At 38.9% G+C, this 22,103-nt stretch overlaps 1 protein-coding gene across 2 annotated transcripts in view; it reads right to left on the reverse strand.

Annotated features, from left to right (window-relative positions):
• The window catches only part of grid2 (glutamate receptor, ionotropic, delta 2), a 923,745-nt gene that overhangs the window by 210,286 nt on the left and 691,356 nt on the right, over window positions 1-22,103 (reverse strand). For both annotated transcript variants that reach the window (XM_041786464.1, XM_041786465.1), the window contains exon 9: window positions 4,570-4,671. In XM_041786464.1, coding sequence (XP_041642398.1) covers window positions 4,570-4,671 — 102 coding nt within the window. The remainder of the gene's footprint in view (window positions 1-4,569; window positions 4,672-22,103) is intronic.

The raw sequence follows: 22,103 nt of genomic DNA on the forward strand, positions 1-22,103 counted from the left end.
GCAGGTAAGACTTGGGTTAAGCCAGTCAGCAGTGGCCAAACAAAAGCTTTCTTGAGTGTCTCTGTAGCATGATGCTACAGAGACACTCAAGAGGGCCATGCTGGATAAAGGTGCAAGCAATATCCGAGCATTTTTTATAATTTAAGACTGCTTGAAGCCCCACTTCAAGGTGGGGGTGGGGTGGATAGATTGGGACAGCATCAGCAGTAATGCAGACATTGTACTGGACCGTTGTGGTGAAGAGGAAGCTGAGCCGGAGGGTAGAGCTCTCAATTTACCAGTCAATCTATGTTCCAACTCTCACCTATATGGTCATGAACTCTGGGCAATGACCAAAACAATAAGACTGCGGCTTCAAACAGTCGAAATGAGATCCCTCATGAGGGTGGCTGGGTTCTGCCTCAGAGATAGGGTGACGAGCTCGGACATCTAGAAGGATCTTAAAGTAGAGCTACTGCTCCTTCACCTCAAAAGGAGCCAGTTGAGGTGGTTGGAGTATCTGATCAGGATGCCACCCTGTTGCCTCCCTGTGGAGGTCTTCTAGACATGTCCAATGGGAGGAGGTAGAACCAGGACCCGCTGGAGGGATTATATATCTCATGTGGCCTGGGAATGCTTCAGAATCCCTCAGGAAGAGCTGTAAAACATTGTGGAGAGGGATGTCTGGGTGGACTTGCTTGGCCTATTGCTGATGTGACTCGGCAACGGATAAGCGGAAGAAAATGGAAATAGTAGGATCCTTGAGACTTTGCCTTTGCTGTTATCTACTTAAAGACCCTGTAAAATGAAATCCAACATTTGTGTCTTAACACACTAGATGTGTTGGAATATGGTAAACATGTGAAAACACTGAGATCTACATATGACTGAATTTTGGATTTAGACCATTAGAGTTTTTCACCTCTTTCCTGGCTGGGTTCAACTTGGGCGGGGTCAATATGTGGGCTCATGATGTCACAAGCTCACAGTGGGGAATGACCCCGTCCCTCTAACACTACAATTTAAAATCACAAAGCAGTTCATCTCAGTACAGTCTGTTGTTAGCTGATGTCACTGCCTTTATTGAAAGTTAACAGTCAGTTAAATGCTGTTTTTTTGTTCATTCTGAGGTAAATTTGCCAAATCTATCAGCCACAGTGGTCTTTGGATCAATGAAAATATCCTAAAAAATATTTGAGCCACAAAATTGACTTTTTCCTAGCTCTGGCAAAGAGCCAGGCAGCCGCTCTGTTCATAGGGTCAAGGGGCAGGATAATGGTGTGAGAGCTTTCCTCCATTCAGATTGTAACATTTTTTGAGGGCGCTTTCACATTAGGCCCAGTTGTTTCGAACCGAGCCGCGGCGTGATTCCTTCCCCTCCCCCTTCCCCCGCTGGCTTGCTTTCACACGAGCAACGTCGAACCATGCCCGGCCCACTTGAGCATGTACTCAGTCTGTGAACTTTATTTTTTACTATGACTTCATAAAGCTGATACGACGCTCTGTCTGGGCGCGGTTAAATTCACATCTCATCCAAACCGTGCCAGCGTCCACTTGAACTTGAAACCACCTTCCCAAGCGGGTCCGGACCCAGTGCCCGGGCATGATTCGCTTGCATTCACATGAACCAAAACGAACTGGACTTCGGGCTCAAGTGCACTCGGATCCGGGACCGGGCCTCTAGTGTGAAAGCCATCTAAATCTGAGAGAATCATATTTCTCCTGAATGGGCATGGCTTCAGCTCATTCAACAGACATGCCCACACCATCCTGGAGCAGATTTTACTGCCTAATTTTTCATGATTTTGAAGCTTAATTTTATAACTTAGAGATATTTTATTCAACTGAAATTTGAACGAGGGGTTCATAACACAGTGACCTGTCATACAACAAACCTAAATACAGATTTATTTTCACTTTACAGGGTCTTTAATAAAGAACAGATGGTAAATTCTTTGTAAAACATGCTTATTATCCTAAATTAGCAAATACATTGTGATACGCATGAGGCTGTGGGAAATACCCAGCCCTACTTTCTACCATAATTTTAACTTTTTTATCCATTTACTGTGACATAATGATCTAAAATTATTCTCAGATGGCATAATTCGTCAGTTTTAGAAGTTCATTAGTATAAACCTACAAAATTTTACTGTTTTAGTTAAACCTCACATTAAATAAACATCTTGTTTGTAACTTTACTCTTGCATGCCACCAGCAAGGCTGTGGAAGAAAAATCCGTATGTTGTATGTTGAAAGAGGCAACTCTAGTTTTTCTTAATCCTTGCATTTAAACAATTCAAGGTTTTTTTTCTGATGTTGTAGGAACTTCAACTTACTCCAAAAATGTTTCTGTTTGTAGGATTTCTCTCTTTATATCGTTTGGTCATTTCTTGATTGTCTGAGTCTAATGAATGTAAAAAGAATGACTACTTTAGTACGAATAAGAACTTCAAGCATCACATTTTTATTAGATTACTTTAAATTGAAATGGAGTCAGAAGACTGGCAGTATGACTATACAAGCTGTGGTTATTTTATAGCAATGAGACAGAAAGCCAATTACTGCTCAGAATGAAATTGTCTTTGATTAAAAGTTAGCACAAACAGAATGGCCGGCCCTATAAGCATTATAAATATGGATGTAAGTCAGTTTCTGTAAATGTGAATGTTTAACTCTAATTTTACTCATGGCTCTGGAAGTATATGCTCTATATGTATAGATGTAATTTCTGAAAAAGTAGAAACTTTCTATTATTGTTCTGTTATGATGTATAATGAGCTCCCAATACTTTTTCAGTTTCAGTCGGAATAGTCTGTAGCTCAGTTTTTGGCTACTGTGGTCTTATCTAAAGTGAAACTTTAGCTTCATTCAGAAAAAAACATTGTGTTCGCTCTTTTATTATCTCCATAAATTGTGAACTCCAGTTAAAAGGGACATCTTCTGCCTTTGGCTGCATATTTGGGCTGCAGCAGATAGATTCACAGCTTGCTGCTCATAAATGTGGAGTCGAACCAGGCGAATATGGATGCACCCTCTGAAAATTAAGGAGCACGGGTGGAAAAAAAAAAATCAGCAAAAGATGAAAACTCAGCTGCTGTGATGAATCAAACTAAATTGGGAACATATGCAAGCCAGTGAGAGGTAATTTATGGGCTGTCTGATTTTGTACCTTCAGGGTCTAACATCTAAAGAAAATCAAGCTCCTGTCTGGAATATATCATGCTAATTTTAATGTTTCAGACTTTCAATTGAGGTCCTGGTTGCAAAATATTAATTTTAGGCACATTTGTGTCCAGGAGTGCAACACCGCCATGTCCCGCAGAGGGCCATAAACACATAATTACAGTGATGTAACCATTCCTTTGTAACATCCATTTAAGAATCAATACAGAACCAGGTAATCGATAGCATTGATTGAGAGACTTTGGCCCTAATAGCGCTATGATCTCATTGCCAATTAACTAATCAATACCTATTCAACAGTGAGGTGATAGAAAAGATTGAACACATCCTTTAGCTGATTAATGTTTGTTCATGTGTGCTTGCTCCTGCATGCTACGCAGGAAAACGGCTTTCTGCATCGAAGTGCATGAGACCAGAAGACAGTTGTATCAAAGCAGAGAAAGACGCCCGGGGCAACACAGAACAAGCTGTTCCAGAGGTCCCTTCAGAAACCTTAGCATTGTGCACACGCACACAGTGAAGATGTTCTCTTCAACCATTCAGACATAAAAAGAAACCCAGCACCCTGGACATTTCACACTATTTCTATCTATTTTTGTCTCAATGCGCTCATGAGGCATCAGTCAAAGCAACTGAACAGCACATGAAGAGCAGACAATGCAATATAAATGCTCACATGGGGAATGCCTATAGGACGCAACCAATGGGGATGATGGGAAAAATAGTGCTAAAATACATGATCCATCTTTCCCCTTAAGGATGATGGAAATCAAAGAGTTGAAATAAATATATATGGAGAAAAAAGGGGGATAGGCACAAAGATGTCTGGTATTATCTCTTTCTTCTTCTCTGCTCACTTCAAAGACAGAATATGAAGAATTTACAATCTTTAAAGCACTCATGGGACGAACTCAAATCGATGCTGCAGGGGAGACAGACAGAGCTGTATCCCCACTATCATCAGGACTCCCCCGGTCTCTATCATCTAGTCGTCAACTGTCCAAATGGAAGCTAATGAAACCTTTCTCCATAAGCAAACTCCTAGTGTTGCAGTTGATTTATCGTCCACCTCTTTGACTTCTCCTACCACTCAGCGCTGTGCCTTAATGTTAGTCTGCTGTTTTCTCGCCCTCACACAAGCTTTAAACTCCCTCTCCATCTTCACAGAGACAGCAGAAAACTACACAAAAGGACAAATTTAAAGAAGAGCAAGAAGCTGTAGTCTGATATGTCAGCGCCAGTCACAACAGTGAGTGTTTGAGTCTTCTGGGTGAACGGAAGGGCAAATTCAGAACTAGGAATTAGTGCAAACAGGTTGTTTTTGTATGTAAAGCTAATAGAAAATGACAGGAGGGTATAAACAACATGAGGATGCGCACGTAGAATGAACACAGTTATACTCACCAGAACTGTGACAACTCGCAGCACCACGCCCCTCATGTTATTTTCCAATTTCCTGTCTGTCAGCGTGCCGTTCAAGCCATGAACTGGGTCCCACGTAGCTAGCTGCAAACAGCACAAAAGAAAGCACAAAAGGTCACAGGTGTAAACATCAACAAGTGCAAAACAAATAAAAAAACCCCGAAAGATTTAAGTTGGCATTATTGGGATTCAGTTAGAATGTAGGCATTAATAGGGGTGCAGAACTTTGGTTCTACTATGTCTGATATGTTTATATTTAAAAATCAACTTTAACCTCCACCTGGGGTGTCCAAACTACTTTAATATCCACAAGGCGGAAGTTTGTAAAGGCAATCTAATGTAGGTTAAGATATGCTTAGTGAATGAGTATGCCTAAATTTTTCAATGGCAAGTTCATTAACAACAAAATGAAATGAAGTCAGAAGCATAATGAATGAGGAGCTGGGGTGGAGGAGGGTTGTGAGAGCAGCTTGCAGAGAGAACAACAGAGTGTTGCCAAGCAGAGCAGTTTAAATAAGGCAGCGTGAGCGCGATTAGCCAATAGCATGCTTAGAGAAAACCAGCTGGCCATCAGCCAATGAGGGCTTGTGTGGTAATTATTGCAGTGATCGACTCTGTGGCCTGCCTGAACTAACACTTAATGCTCAATTTTATGGCAAGGCAAAAAGGTTTTTGGGGAGGCTAATCAGGTTTCAGGGGGCCCTGCTTGGCCCAATAACTACCACTGGCTCTGTCTCTGGAATATTATTTGTACTGTTAGTTGAGTTAGAAAATAAGATACTGTTATCATTTTGGTCGCCAGTATGTTTACCAAGTAAAGTGTTGTCTCAATTTAGCCACACAAAAAGCACATCAATAAGTTCTTGTCAAAATGTTTGTTTACAAAATAAGCATGGTAGCACTGCCTTGTGTTGAAACCATGAAGTACAATACAGTCAAGCACAAGCTTTGTGTTCAAATGTGGGCCATTTTTCATTTTATTTTTAGGATTTGCTGTGGGCCTACCAAAATTGTACTGTGGGCCACATTTAGCCCCCAGGCCATAGTTTGGAAATCCCTGGCCTACACCAATAGTATTTAAATGTAGTTAAAACCTAAAACCACAGTCCTTAAAACACACAATATTCAGTTAGAGGATGAATACATTAACACGCTTCAGTTCTATTGAAGATATGGCTCAGGTTTTTTTGTCTTTTTAAAAAAAATATTTTTCTTTTTTATTGTATGCTTTAATCTGGACAGGATAGGAGAATAGATAGAGTTGGAAATAACGGTAAGAGGGAGGGGAATGGAATTAGTCACTGGCCAGATTTGGATCTGGGCCACCAACTGAAAGGACAATCTCTGCACATGGGGCACACAGACATAACCATAAGACTGCCAAGACTTCTGCTTTATTTGGTTGTGAAGCGGGAATAGGACCAAAACAAAGCCCAAAAGTGGCCTAATTACACTATATTGCCAAAAGTATTTGCTCACCTGCCTTGACTCGCATGTGAACTTCAATGACATCCCATTCTTAATCCATAGGAATTAATATGATGTCTGACCACCCTTTGCAGCTATAAGAGCTTCAACTATTCTGGGAGGGTTTTCCACAAGGTCTAGGAGTGTGTTTATGGGAATTTTTGACCATTCTTCTTGAAGCGCATTTGTGAGGTCACACACTGATGTTGGACGAGAAGGCCTGGCTCTCAGTCTCTGCTCTAACTCATCTCAAAGGTGTTCTATTGGGTTGAGGTCAGGACTCTGTGCAGGCCAGTCAAGTTCATCCACACCAACTCTCTCATCCATGTCTTTATGGACCTTGCTTTGTGCACTGGTGCAGTCACGTTAGAACAGGAAGGGGCCTTCCATCAAACTTTACACTTGGCACAATGCAGTCAGACATGTACCGCTCTCTTCCATCAGATTGCCAGATGGAGAAGCGCGATTTGTCACTCCAGAGAACGCATCTCCACTGCTCTAGAGTCCAGTGGCGGTGTGCTTTACACCCTTGGTTCCCAACCTGGGGTCCGGGACCCCCCGGGGGGGGGCAGAGATCTTAGGGGGGGCGCGAGGCTTTATCTGCCCTGAGGCTGCCAAAAATAGGTTTGCAAATATTGACTAACACCATGATAAAGCAGTTATAGAGTAATTCATACAAAGGTCTTTTGTTAAGAAAAGTATGCATGGACCTCTTTTAGGGTTTTATCAGTGGAACAATTAAAATCTATGTTGCTTTTTGGCAGAAATGTGTTACTTTTTCTTCTCTCTTGGGTCCTAGGGGGGCTCCGTTTTTCTGAGGAGTGTGTAGGGGAGGCTCCAAGGAAATTCCTCTGCATCCAATTCCTCTGCATCCAATGCTTTGCATTGCCCTTGGTGATGTATGGCTTGGATGCAGCTGCTAGGCCATGGAAACCCATTCCATGAAGCCATACCCTAACCCTCTCTACACACTGTTCTTGAGCTATCCTGAAGGCCACATGAAGTTTGGAGGTCTGTAGTGATTGACTGCAGAAAGTTGGCGACCTCTGCGTACTATGCGCCTCAGCATCTGCTGACCCCGATCTGTCATTTTACGTGGCCTACCACTTCGTGGCGGAGTTGCTGTCATTCCCAATCGCTTCCACTTTGTTATAATACCACTAACAGTTGACTGTGGAATATTTAGGAGCGAGGAAATTTCCCGACTGGACTTGTTGCACAGGTGGCATCCTATCACAGTACCACGCTGGAATTCACTGAGCTCTTGAGAGCGACCCATTCTTTCACAAATATTAGTAGAAACAGTCTGCATGCCTAGGTGCTTGATTTTATACACCTGTGGCCATGGAAGTGATTGGAACACCTGATTTCAATTATTTGGATGGGTGAGAGAATACTTTTAGCAATACAGCGTATCTTATAGTGCGTTTCCTGTTTAAAAGACTGAATGAAAGCTTAGCGCAGCATGCACATAGTCTCCAGGGTCAACTGATTATGGATGCTCAAAAAACAAATTCTACTCCTTTACATTTCAGAGGATTAGTTTATTACTCATTGAAACCTATTAGAAAAGAGGCCACTTAAATCATTTGTGTTGGTCTGAATATAAATATGAGCGGCTTCCTCTACCATCAGAATTTAGATGAGCACAGGTAAGGCCAAACATGAGGCCATATTCTGTCACTCAAGCAAATAAGCTGTTAAATGTTTCATAATGATCTAGGTAATTAAATAGATTTTTTAAATGTTTCTGATGGTTCTGATGATGGTTTTTCCTTCAATAGGATCCTGTTGTCACTTGATGTAGTCATGCATTGATGTATTTTGTACCTGAGTCGGATTCTTGAGGTGTTTTTTACTTGTTTTTCCAGTTTTTTTTACTTCCCCCTAAGACACTGTTTTCCAACCACCTCACCACCAAGACCCAAGAGAGAAGAAAAAGTCTCACATTGCTGCCAAAAATCAACACAGATTTTAATTTTCCACTGATAAATTCCTACGAAAAGCCTATGCATGCTTTTCTTATCAAGAGACCGTTGTACAAACTTCTTAATAAATGCTTTACCATGGTTTTAGTGAATATTTGCAAATCAAATTTTTGTAGCCTCAGAGTAGACAAAGTCCTGCACCCTCTTAAGAACTTTGCCCCCTTTTGGGGCAAAGACCCCAGGTTGGGAACCAATGCCCTAATAGACCGCAAAGTTAAGTATTGTGTCGTCTTCTGTTATTTCCAACATTTGCTCATGTATGTAAACTTTGTTCTTTATTCTCACAACCTGAGCTGTATCTCCAGTGTACTACGTGTTCTATCTGTGTGAATGATAGGGTTTTCCTCTATGTGGTGCATTAAGAATCTCACCCAAACATCTATGTCTATCAAATTGCATCACAATTTCATCCTTTCCCTCCTGATCACATTATTTAAGATGTGACACTATCCATTATCCTCATCTCTCTGCTGCCCTCTGCTTTCACTCAAATATTTTTCTAGCTTCGAAGATCAAACTGGTTTCCTTATAGAGAAAAAGAGTGAGGAGAAAAAAAAGAACGATTTAGCTGTCTGCTATCCAAAGGCAAGCTCACATCCACGCATGCACATTATGATACACACAGAACAGCGAGGCACGATTTGAAGGAAAACACAAACACAGCAGAGAAGCAGAGGGCATGCTGCAGAGGGAAATATGGGATAATCCATTTTTCTAAAGCCTCAAGTTACTGTTGAATGTGCAGTTCTCTGCCATTTCTGATCAATTCCCTTTTGGGACCAATACGCTTAGCTAAAGTCTTTTTTCACGCACTGCCATTTAGCCAACATTTCAAATCATGTTTGAAGTATTGTTGACAGAACAGAAGGCGGCAGTTCTTCTCCCTTTTCTGGTAGAATTACTTTTTGTAAGAGAGTAAGGAGCAGCTTTTGACGCCTGTAATCAGTCGCCGTTACACATCAAGATGTCAGGTCTGACGCTGACTTCATATCTGGAGGGGAAGCTCAGATAAAAACATATTTTACTTGTATAACTTTCCAGCAGTTAAAGTTGTTGTTCTGTTTACATTACCTTAAGTGGTAGGTGCATTTTATTTTATATATGTATATCAAACCAGAACGAAGGTCATTATATTATTTCTCATTTACTTTGAGGTTTGTTTTGATTAGAGTTTCCCGATCTCCCAACTGTGTGTGAAGTGGACAGGGTTTGCTACAAAAGTAAATTTAATCCTTAGGTTTCATTTTCACTTTATTGTTCATCAGGACTGGTACGCCTTGTCGGTGAGTGACTATATGCTAGTATTGCTAGTGTCTCAAACAGGGATTAATGCCACATGAGCAATTGTACACTTACCTTGGTTAATTCTGGGTTTTGTTTGTGTTTACATTGCAGGTTTACAACCTAACTAAGGTCTAACTACTTTTGTAACCATCAAGCAAATGCACGGGCGTTTGTTGTATGTGTGTGCAATAAACGTAAAAGGAGAGACCTGAGTTGTATCCGCCGTACTTGTTCTGATAACCCTTCCAGAGGGGAGTTTGTTAAGCTATAGCAGGTAGCTTAGTAAAAGTCTGGACATTACTGTTATTCTCCAGACTTTAACATGTATAAATGCTGAAAATCAGCAAGCACTTCATTTTTCCCCTCCATTTCAAAACTGATATTAATCTTGTCAGATTCTTGATGTTTATTTGACTTACAACCTGAAAAAGTTTAATCTTGCAAAGCAGATTGGTCAGATTTTTCATTATCTATTAATGATGAGGTGGTAGCTATGGAGGGTGAGTTCTGCTGGAAGCTGGTAATAATGGCTGCTGTCAATTTAGCAGTGAGCTCAGACCTCAGAGCTTTATCAGAACTGGACCATATAGTAAATAGCAATGAACCACATTGACAGCTTTCATTGGCAGAAAATGTTTCTCTTTTCTCTGACCTGCTTGCATGCAGTAGTGATGAACTGGGTTTAGTAGTAGTACAAGCAAGACTGCCATCCTTGAAGCATTAGCTTGGATGTAGCTTTAGTGACGTTTTTATCTGATTTGAGCAGCGTTTCATTATTGAAAGAACCACTATTAAAGCTTTTCTTGTTGGAAAATTCTTCAACATTTTTTTTTAGAGTATCACGTAAAAGGACTCCAAAGTCCTAAATCAATTCTTCAGTTATTTCTCACATGTTTTGGTGAAACTTAATCATAAAGCCTTAACATTCCAATAGAAAACTCCTCAACAACTCCACATAAACTCCTAAACTTGTGAATGCAAATTCCCCAGATTCTCAAAGCAAATTACCCCTAATCTATTTAAGAAGACTTCCCAAAATTCAAAAATATGTTCCCTAAATTCCATGTATGTCAGAAAATTAATCAATATCCTACACTTACAATACAAATACATATCAAAAATTGCCACAAAATATCAGAAATTCCTGCAATTTCCGTATAATCCAATTAAAATACCAAAAATAAATTTTAAAGCAACCCCCCCTCCCCAAAAGTCCAACAAAGCTTTTCATAATACACAAACGTTTCCCCCAGAATTCTGTGAATGTACTTGAAAATTGTCACACAAAATCCCAAAATTGTCAAAGAAAATTGACCAATTTTAAGCAAAATTTTGCAAATTCACCAAATTTAGAAATACACCCCCTTAATTCTCTCAAATATCAAAACAAATTTCATTAAAATTTACATGGTAATTTTTGAAAATTTAAACAGACCCCCCCCCCATCTCTGGTTAAATTCCCCCAAAAATCACACAGAAATTCCTCAATTTCCATGAAAATTCGTAAAATAAACCAGAACAAATTTCTGTCCCGCAAAAATTCAAATAAAATCCCCCAAAATTACTTAATTTCCAAAATTTCCATGAAAACTGCAGAAAATTATCCCAAACATCTATTGAACAAATTGACCCATTTAAATACCAATTCAATTTTGAAGCAAATTTTGAAGAAATGTTCCCCATCCCCCCAAAAATAAAATAAAGCTCTCCAAAATACACAAATATATCTCCAAAATTTAAATAAATGTACTCAAAAATATTGTCACAAATTCCTCAAATTGTCAAAGTAAATTTCCTCCCAATTTTTAAAGCTGTTTTTTTTTTTGGTTTTGTTTTTTTTTTTTTTGTTTTGTTTTTTTTTTTTAATTCCCCCCAAATTATACCTTAAAATCTGAAAACTGTCAAGCTAATTTCCCACATTTTAAAAGCTTATTTACTTATTTGTTTTTATTTATTTATTTATTTATTTTTGCACATTACCAAAAATACCCCCCCCCCATCAAATTCCCAAAAATGTACAAATAAATTCCCCAAATTTCCATGAAAATACCCAACAAAAATTCAGTGCACCCTCCCCCAAACAACCCCAAAAATATTGAATAATTTCCCAAAAATTACAAATACTTTTCAAAATATATTTCTTACACAAGGAATAAAAAATTCCAAACAGATTTCCCATGTTCACAGTTTTTCTCTCAAAGGCCCAATAAAGCTCTCCAAAATACATAACAATATCCCACAAAAAAGTAACAAAAAGGGGGATTTAAAAGGGTTTAACTACATAAATAATGAGATTATTCATGATTATGAAAGATGATCATTTGACAGTCCTGCTGTTTTTAGAGATAAATAGATCCTCATTCAAATACGCCAGATGGAAGCTGGTATGTCAACATAGAAAAGGTTTTGCCTGCTTTTTCCTCCACACACAGAATGTTTTTCATACACCAAAGTCTGCTGATATATCATAGGTCAATACAGCTCAGGCTACAAACAGAAACTGAGCCCCTCACATGCTGTAATCCAGACCCCCTCTAAGTTTTTGAAGCATACCTGAAAACACCTGTGATGTGCATGGCCTTCAGAAAGGGTATGCTATAGTTTCCATTCCAGTTCCCTGCACAGCCATAGTCCACCCACGCTGATGTTTACATCTTTTGTACCAGATTATACCCTCCCCTTGGGCATGTACAGGCAGTTTGATGGACATCTCTCTGGCTCTACCTTTAGATTTCCTGCACCTATAGGGGCGGGAAACTATTATTACTCTGTCATTTTTTAAAGCACGCTGACTCCGTTGACCCGACATAATTCACAGCATGGCTACGCCCACCTTTAATGTGAGCAGAGGTCAAATAATCCAGGATCTGTGAGCCCACTTCAGAGAGTGTGCAGGGAATTTAACACTGCAATGCACCTTTATTATTACTACTATATATTATCTGATCATCATTACTACATTGCTGATAGTGAAATTTCCTGATATGCTTCATTTCTGCCTGCACTTATGTAACCCACAAGTAGATCCTCTGACATATCATTTCTTTTTCAGCCTGGAGGGGGAGATGTGGAGCTAAAATCTGGGCCCAACTTCTCTACCATACACACACAGACACACAAAGTTTGAATCCCATATTTTCTGAGTCTTTCCTTCTTTTATACCATGCAGAAAACAAAGGCATTTGTAGTCCTCTGGTTCTCTTAAGATGAGCCAACAAACCTTCATTTTCCAGCACACAAACACTACCGCTGTAGTCTCCTCAAGACATCCCCAAAGTCAATACCAGTCCTTGATCATAGCGTTTGAATGTGTACGCGTCTCCGCTTTACTCACATAAGCTGCCTGCAACAATTCCTGCTTTTCTAAGTCTTTATATGTGCCATGTTTGCCAACACTCATAAAATGGCAATTATAGGAAATGGGCAGATGTAAAATGAAGCACATAACAAAAGACAAAGAGAAGATATGAGAATATGAGAGAAAGAGGGTGGAATCACATCTTATACATGATGAGTGGAGATGATCAAACACTTGATGAAGGTGAATTTAGAGCACAGCAGCTGTTCAAAGTGACTCATATGGGAGACTTAACCACCAATATACAAATGCAATGGCGCATACTTTAACCTGCTAGTGGGAAATCAATCTAACTGGTGTATTTATGAATACATAAATAAAAGATGCCTGCGTGCAGGGCCATCTCTGGCCAAAGTGAGGCAATAGGCTGGTATGAGTCCCCTGACCCCCCCACTCCTTGACAGCTGATCTACACAAGAAAATTTGATGATTTGGTGGCAACCAGAGCAGGGAACTTATGGGAGTTTTATAATAAATTCACAATTAATATATCTAAATATTCTTTTTCTCTCTCAATAGCAGCATTACTGACCCAGACACATGACATGAAATCGAGGTAGCCCTTAAAGGGAATAAAGGGAGCTTTCTAGGGACCAGCAAAATTTGGAGCCCATAGAAGTCTAAAAAATCTTGGCCTAGGGGGTTTTATCACCAAGACTGGGGGATCTTACTACAGCTGTTTTGAGTAGGCAAGGATGACTGTCCCACAGCAACAGCAAGAGTTGACTGAGTTCGTTCAACTCAGACAGACAAAGGTGCTGCATCTGAGTTTAATGTGATTCATCATGTTTTTGTTCTTGTTAGCTGTCAACTCTAGTATAAAGTTTTATTAGATAAATGATCCATGCTTGAGCACCAGTGAACTGATTTAAGAGGTGTGATTTGACTCAGGACATAATGTTGCATTAAAGGACACGTGGCTTGAAAGCAGTGCCGAACATGATTGATTGTCCTGTTTTCGACAAATGAAGAACCAGGACCACATGGAACTGGGTTTCGACCCCCATCCTTTCTCATTAAGCCAAATGAGATTCACATCTAAACACAAGCAAGGTGCAGATATTAATACCTAAACTATGACATAAAGAGTACAATCATACACACAAGCACATGCATGCTGTCATTGTAAGCACACAGAAGCTCAAAACATGTCACACCTGCAGAGAAATGGGTGCAACAGACATATCTGTGCAGTGCATCATCTGTCCTTCAGACAAGTGACACACGTGATGTAAATACAAAGACTCGGCTCAGACTACAGGACTCTTAAACAGAATTTAGAATTGTGTTACATCACACACATCAGGAAAAACCTCACAGATGCTCTCCTCTTTTCTTCTCCTCCTTTAATGATGCACATGGAAGATTTGAAAATAATGTTGCATCACTACTTTCAGAGTCTTATGAAAAGGGGGCTAAATAAGTCTGCTTCTGAAAATGTGTGAGGAGACTTGGGTAACCCAATTTTTTTTTTCAGCAAGTCAGTTTTAATATCTGTCAAAAGGAGTATGCTACCAAGTAAGGCTTGAGGGCTAAAATGTTAAAACCGTTTCTTGGAAACACCATCAGTGTCCATCATCTTGTAGAGTTCACATTGGCTGATGTGATCCCATGGGAAACTCTGATGTAATCATCCAAATTTGAAATCTTAAATACGTAATAGGTTTGGCATCACTGGATTAGATCTGATGAGTCAGGAAAAAGTTCTGTTTTTAGACCTTTCAGAAAAGACGACCTCACATTAACTCCTCTGGAAGCACTGTTACTGTAACCTAAAAAGGCAGATGGATTTGCCAGCTTCAGCGTCTGTGTTAGGAGGATCCATCTTGCAAAGCACCAACCTGAGAATGAATTGAACAATCAGCATCAATACAGGTATAGGACATACTACAAATTCACCTCAGAAACCTCCCATACAAGCGTTTTAGAAGGGCAGGACTTCTCGAAAAAATCCCGAAAGGTGATTGGATGAATTTTCTGCCTATCAAATTCATTAAGGGCCAATCACAGCGACAAGACAAAGAAGGTAGGCATGCGCAGCTCTGGTAGCAACCTGAACTCTACGGGCCAAGAGTTTGTTGTTGCAGTTTCTGAACAAACTCTGGAACTTGGTGGATAAAACTCATGCTGAGGCCCATCAGGACATGGTCTCCACCAAGAGAAGCTTCCAGTGTGGCTCTTTGTTCATATTTAAACATATTTTAAAATCTAGCTTAGGACTCTGATGATTAGTAATGGAAGGTGGCCAGTTCTGATTTAACTGCCACTATACTAAAGCTAAAGCTAATCACTACACCAATGGCAGCCATTGCTATTGGCTTTGAGCCCAACTAAACCACGCCCATAGCAACTGCCTTGTTCTCCTCAAATGACACTGATTGGACAAGTTCGTTTTCAGACTACAATCGCTTTGCAAGATGGCTGATTACAGATATGGAATCTAGCCACTGCATCTGCTTTGCAAAGTTAACCATCCACGGACTTCTCCCCAGATGGATGTTAAATTCATCCAATGTCATGGAAATGTGGAACGGTCTATCTGGTGTGTCAGGTTGCTGGTACTGAATGAAGTCCAAGAGCTGAATTTCCATCTATTTCTGAGGAGTGGTGATGTAAATAAACCCAGAGAAATCTCCAGAAGTCAGAGCATGAAGCTGGCAGGGTAGGCCAAACAGAGCGGAAAGGTTTGACAATTAGTTTAAATTGTGGGTTCTTCAGAATTGATATATACATTTATTTTGTAATACTTCATATTTCAAAAAATAAGACGCACAGGACGCTGTTCAAAGACATATCCAAGGGAGGCTAGAGGTGATCCTAGAAATCTGATTAGACACCCCAGTGGCCATCCCAAAATTCAAAATTATGATTATCTATGTGTTGAGACCTAATCTTTAATCAGGTTCTTGGGCTGCATTGTTGCTTTAAGTTTTCTTAGTTTAGCTTTTGTTAATTAAAATATTGAAGTATTACTTTTTTAAAAGTAATTGCAAATGAAGCTACGAGGGCTTGCAGTATTTCTCTTGTTTTATCTTTAAAAGTGAAAGTAGAAAAGTAATAGTAGTAGAGTAGTAAAGTAAAAAAATATGCACATGCACTGGGATAAGCCACCTGTGGGACATACAGTAATATAGTTTAATATAGGTTAACATTACATGTTAAAGTCGGTATGATTAGAGGGGGTTCAGAGAAAACTTATGAATTTATTTGAAATTAATCTATTTGCAACTTTTAAAGACACAATGAGCAGGACATCTAGACTCCTTACCCTTTGAAACTGCCTGGTGGAGGTACACTGCAAATAAATTGATTTGTTTGCACATTAGACTTTATGCTGGAGTTTTCTTGTAAATTTTTTGCTCTTCAAAGAATCTGTCTTACAAAGTAGATGAGTAAAATGTTTCTTTTTTTCCATAATAACTGGAGGTTAAAAGGGTAAAATAAATGGAATTCACTGATTTATAAGTGTACACTAACTTCGTGGCAATGCTGCAAAAGTCCCATTTTGTTCATCTTAATCAAAAGGCTGCCTCTGCCATGAAAAGTTTGTAATGAATTAGAATTTTTTTTAAAAGGTATTTTAAGAATATGCAACAAGCAAACAAAAGTAACACATCACTTTGGTTTTGTCTGACAGACCAGAGAGGGTGAGGATAAATAAAGTAAGACAGATGTAAATTAAAATGGTGTTGTGAAGTGTATTTTCCTCTCAGCCTATTGAGTTGTTACCTTGATCCGTTAGTTTGACAGTGTTGCTTTATTGTGGCAAAGCCCTGAGGAAAAACTAAGTCAAACATACACAGAGTATGTCAAATTAGGTCGCTATTCCTGGACTACTGCAGCTGTGGCGGTGAACCCTTGTACTTAAAGTCATTTCGAATGAACGCAGACACGATTTTACAGATCCTCACCAAACAACATATCAAACAGTGTGTTTGTGTTCATTTGTGTTTCCTGTACTGCCTCTGGAAGACAACTATTGTGTTCTGCTGTCGTTTTACCCTTAAGCAAGGCATCGATTCTTCTTCACTGTGTTAACAAAACAAGTTTCTTTGAAAGACTGTTTGGAAAACTGTTTATTACTTATGCCTTTCTCTGCCCTGCTGTGAGTCAATGAAATAAAATAGAAGTCTATTCCACCCTTTGTTGAGATACTGAGTCCTTTACCCAGAGTCATCATATTGAACACAGCGCTTCATGGCCGTAAAAAGAGAAGAGATATCAGAGAAATTCCACTGTGGATGGCTTACAGTGGCCTTTGATGGAGGTAGTTGGTGTCAGATGTCCAACAGAGTTTAAACACAGGTCAATAAATTGAGTAGAAACACATTAATCAACGTTGTCAAGCTCTACAGTAATCACAGAAGCTATCAATCACAGGGAGACTGGCCCAGTTTGTAATGGAGTAGACACGTGTGAGATTGTTTCACTATAATGGGCAGATGCATGCTTTTAGCATCTGGGAAACTGAACTGAAGCGGATTTTTCTCCAAAGCTCAGATGATAATTCACACCATCATTCCTCTGGCTGGACTATTTTATAGCTGTTTAAGTCTCTCACCTGTCTTCTTTTTTCTCGACACAGGATTCACATACAGTGCTTATAAAAAGTGTTCACAACCTTGGATGTTTTACCCTTTCAATGATTTTATAAATCAGTCATGGTTAAAATAGTTTTGATATTTTTAACAAAAAAAACCCAAAACATATATATCTTTAACGTCACAGTGAGAACAGATTTCTACAAGTGATGTCAATAGACAGAAATATGTAATATAAGTGACTAAAAAATAATAACCCCCTGCAAGTCAGTATTTAGTAGATGCACCTTTGGCTGCAATCACAGCACTGAGTCTGTGTGGCTTGCACATCTGGACACTGTAACTTTGCTCCATTCTTCTTTAGTTTACTGCTCAAACTCTGTCAGGTTGCACACGGGTCAGGTGTGAACAGCCCTTTTCAAGTCCAGCCCCAAATTCTCTATTTGATTCAGTTCTGGGTTTTGACTCGGCCATAGAGTTCTGTGGTGTAATGGTAGCCAGGAATACTGATTAACCAGTGACTGGGGCTTCCAGACACAGTTATCTTTAAACTACAACCACTTGAGACACACTCACAGGTGATCTCCATTTCACTAAGTGTGAGCCTGTTAGTACCAACTTGCTGGACTTCTGTTGAATTATGCAGCCACTTCAAAGGGGGTGAATATTTATGCAATCACTAATTTTACATTACATCATTTTATTTAATTGACATTACTTCCTAGAAATCTGTTTTCACTTTGACATTTAAAAGGATTTTTTTGTAATTTTTTTTTTTTTTTTAATGGAAAAAAGCCAAATGTTATTGACCATGATCAATTTATAAAATCAACACAAGGGTAAAACACGCAGGGGCTTAAAAACTTCTTATAGACACTGTACATTTCTGAACCCATTTCAAGATGTTTTTTTTCTTTTTCACTTTTATAGCTCTGCGCGGACAGCCTACCTCTCAGTCTACTTGTGCAGCTTTATAATCCCAGCAGGTTTCTTCAGTTCTCTGATCAGAGTTTGTTGGGTTTTCTGCTCTTCAGATTAAAAACTAAAAGAGACTGTGCTCACACAGGCGCAGCTCCAACTCTCTGGAACTCTCTTCCTTTGGATTTAAGATCTGTGGACACAGTTGATTCTTTATAAAAAGCTTCTTAAGACACATTTGTTTAGACTGACTTTGACTTAATCTGATGTGCATACTGTAATATTTATTTTTCAGTTTATCTGGTATAATTGCTTGTGTTTCATCTTCTCTAGAAGAGCTTTGCAACATTTCTGTTCCTGAAAAGTGCTATAAAAAGAAACATTATAAGAATAATAATTATTATTATTATTATTGGAAGTCATAGTAGTAGAAGCACTACATAGAACAGCTCTGCTATTGTGTTTTGTTGGGGTTGAATTTACTCTTGCATGGGTCAAGAACTGGATGAGGTTACTGACATGGCCATCATTATCAAACTTATGTACCATTATTTGTGCTCATGCTGTTTTAGGCTACACTTTTCTATAATATTTCAATTTATCTCATGTTAAATGTGAAGTCAAACTTCCCAAGGTCATCTAACTGAATGAACTTGGTGAGAAGTAACAAGAATCAAGAAAATGAAAGAGATTTACACAGAGATATGATTTTTCTCTAGCCACAGTTCTGGCTTCAATTAGCACAGTGAGCCAGACTGCATTAATAGCTGCTTTATGACAGAAACGGAGACTAAATATCTCACAGAAATACTCAAAAACTTTATAATGATAATACTTGCATTTTAGAGCCTTTTCTTTTTTTAAATAAGGGTTCACAAAGTGCCTTTAAACAGAGGAGGAAAGCAACAGCACCCAAACAGAAGACCAAGACAACTAAACAACTGTCAGCAAAGGCACCCAAAAAAAATCAATAAAGCCCTAGAGCTGGGACAGCGGCCCACTGGTCATTCTTTACAAAGACAGGTAGCCCAATCACGATGCCTAAAGTTCTTTTTAGTACCCCTCCCCTTCCCACTCCACTCCAGCTTAGAAAGTGAAACTAAAGTGTCTGGAGAAAGTGAAACTTAAGTGTGACACTGATTGATAGAACGTGCAAACAGCTGTCATATCAATAAACCATCAATCAAGATTATACCGATATGACAGTTGCATAAATGTGTGAGCCGATTAAGCATATTTCAGTTTTTGATTTCTTATATTTTGTTTGTGTTCACGAGTATAGAAAAGCAGCAGCTATAATTGTTAATTGGCAGAGCACCATCAAATCATAATGAAAGCGGGGTAGCCTTTATTTAAAATCAAATTTGTATTTATCCACACCATTCAAGAAAATTTACTTGATTAATCAGTAATGTCATTATTGTAAACATTTTGTATTACCTTTGGCCTTTTTGACTTGGAAATATGATGCATTCTAGCAGAGATCTTTTTAAGAAAATGCTTTTTTTCTTTTGGTACTTCTACTGGAGTATGGTATGTATATTTACCTCTGACTGCAATAGTCAGTCAAAACAGTGAATACAGACCATTAGATGTGACCTTCGAGCTATGTGAAAAGGTCACATTTTCCCTGACCCACATTTTATAAGAACCAAGACATCACAGGACAATAAAGACAATATACTGTATTGTATTTATCAGGCGTACACTATAAATGTGTATTTTTCTGTTCACCACCTTGTTTTATTTCTCTAAGAATAATGTGCAAAAGCCTCCTCACATGACTACAATTGTTTTGAACCCAATAAAGTTATAAATACTTTAATTCCCTCTGACACATTGTATCTGATAAAGTTTAATTCCTCAGACGATGCTGAAGAGAATGGGCAGTAGAAATAAAAAGAAACGGCCTCAATGTCATATTAAAACAAAATTGGATATGCCACATTATCTGAATATCAGTATTTCCACTCTATATTAAGACTGTTTGGCCTCTCATGTAACAGAAGAGTGTCCTGTGTGTGTGTGTGTGTGTGTGTGTGTGTGTATGTGTGTGTGTGTGCATGTATGAAGCAGGAGCGAAAATGTCAGCCCAGCTTGTAGAGTGGCCCACTGCCACTGCTTATCTCCACAGCTCCAGATAAGGGCTCATTTCCCCCTTGACAGTATGAAATAAATGTGTGTATGTGTGGGTGTGTGCATGTTAAGTGAATGACCCGCTGTGCTGAGACCAAAACCATAAAGACTCAGGCATTATTTCCCTTTATTGCTGCTTTTACCAGTCATTGTTTGTATTAGAAATCATGTGCATTCCTAACGTTCTGCATGTCCCTACTGTAACCATGTCAGAGAAACATCTGGAAAGCTTGAGAGTATATAAGCAACTAGAAAGCCTAATACAAGCTTTAAACTATTCATAGTCCACATGTGTTATAGGGGAGGTCTGGTGTCCCATTGGATGTCACAGCTAATACAGAAGCAGGAACAACAATGATAGAAAGCAAACCAATTAAACAAGCCCACAATTACCCACATCTGTGTGTCATATTGTCGTCAAGGCCAGAAACCCGCCTTTTAAAATAGCTGGGACTGAAAAGTTCAATGTCAGAAGTCATAGTTTAAACCAATGGCTAATGGAAATATAATCAGTGCATCAGTCCAATGAGTGGCCTCGTTAACTGGTGACTTGCAGTCATCCTTGGCTGCATTTGTGTGTTTAGTTCATCACTAACTAAAAAAACTGATGAGCATATTTTAACAGTTTAATAAACACTCAACAAAAAGATACTCACAAGGACGCCTTCTGTTTTCAACCGCTGCTGTAATGAGGACATCTTAGAATGAAGTTGGCTGAAAGTCGCCAGTTAACATGGTCACTAATTAACCTTTAAGGCCAAGCTATTTTGTTTTGCCTGGACTTATTGTCTTAAAAAGCTTGTAAAACATCAAACCTGTGGTGCAAAGTTAAGCTCTCAACACACCTTTTTCAGGTCAACCTGGACTTTAAGAATATGTGTGCCACAGAAATGTCACTTGAATTTTTCAAAAGTAATGGGACTATAAAGACAAAAGTAAAAACTTAATAGAAATCAAAACTGTAAACACAGTAAACAATAATGATGAGTGAAGAGTTTCTGCACAAATTTGTCCCCCCCTCTCTTGGGGACCAAAAAATGAAAAAGAATCATTCTGTGACAAAAAGTCTTCCAAATATTCACTTATTTACAAAAAAAAGTTCTTCAGCTTCTTTGTATTTTCTGTCTTTGTGCCATTATTCAAAGCAGTCCCTGTCTGCAGTAACACGGAGAAACACATCACAGGCTCTCGGTCTCGCTTTCTCTTTAGCTATTTAGACCATCTCCTGAATGGCTCTTAACAGCTCCAAGAGTAAAGAAAAAGCAGCAGAGCATGACGACAGCCTACCATTGTTGTCACAGCCCATGTGACAAAACAATATAGTGGATGGCAATACACCACTAGCAGAAAAAAAAAAAAAAAGATTAAAAAATTAATAAAATGACATTCAAGATTGGAGTTACTTGGAGTAGATTTAATTTTTTAAATGCCCCAGAAAGTTACCCGAGTTCTAGGCTCATTAGAAAAGCCCCATAAGGAGGCTATGATTTATGGTTTAAAAGTTATTTAACTAGATCAATCTGAGCTCATATGATGTTCCTACTGATATTAATATGTTAGTGTTAAGGTTAATTATCATTTTCACTGTTGCCATGTGTATAATTTACATCCCACACATCAGGTTGCTGATTTGTCCTTTAGTCATGTTCTCCAGAAATGCAAATCATGTACTGAGAAGTACGATTCCAATAACATTAGTGATGCAGCTGGACTCTTTATGGGGCAAGGTACCATATATGGTCACTTTGGTCGACTTCCTGGCCTCGCCCCAACTCTCTGTAATACAGTACAGTGTTAATTTTGTTGACTAATTATTTTGGTTAT

The sequence above is a fragment of the Cheilinus undulatus genome, linkage group 5, assembly GCF_018320785.1.
Source record: "Cheilinus undulatus linkage group 5, ASM1832078v1, whole genome shotgun sequence".
NCBI classification, from domain to species: domain Eukaryota; kingdom Metazoa; phylum Chordata; class Actinopteri; order Labriformes; family Labridae; genus Cheilinus; species Cheilinus undulatus.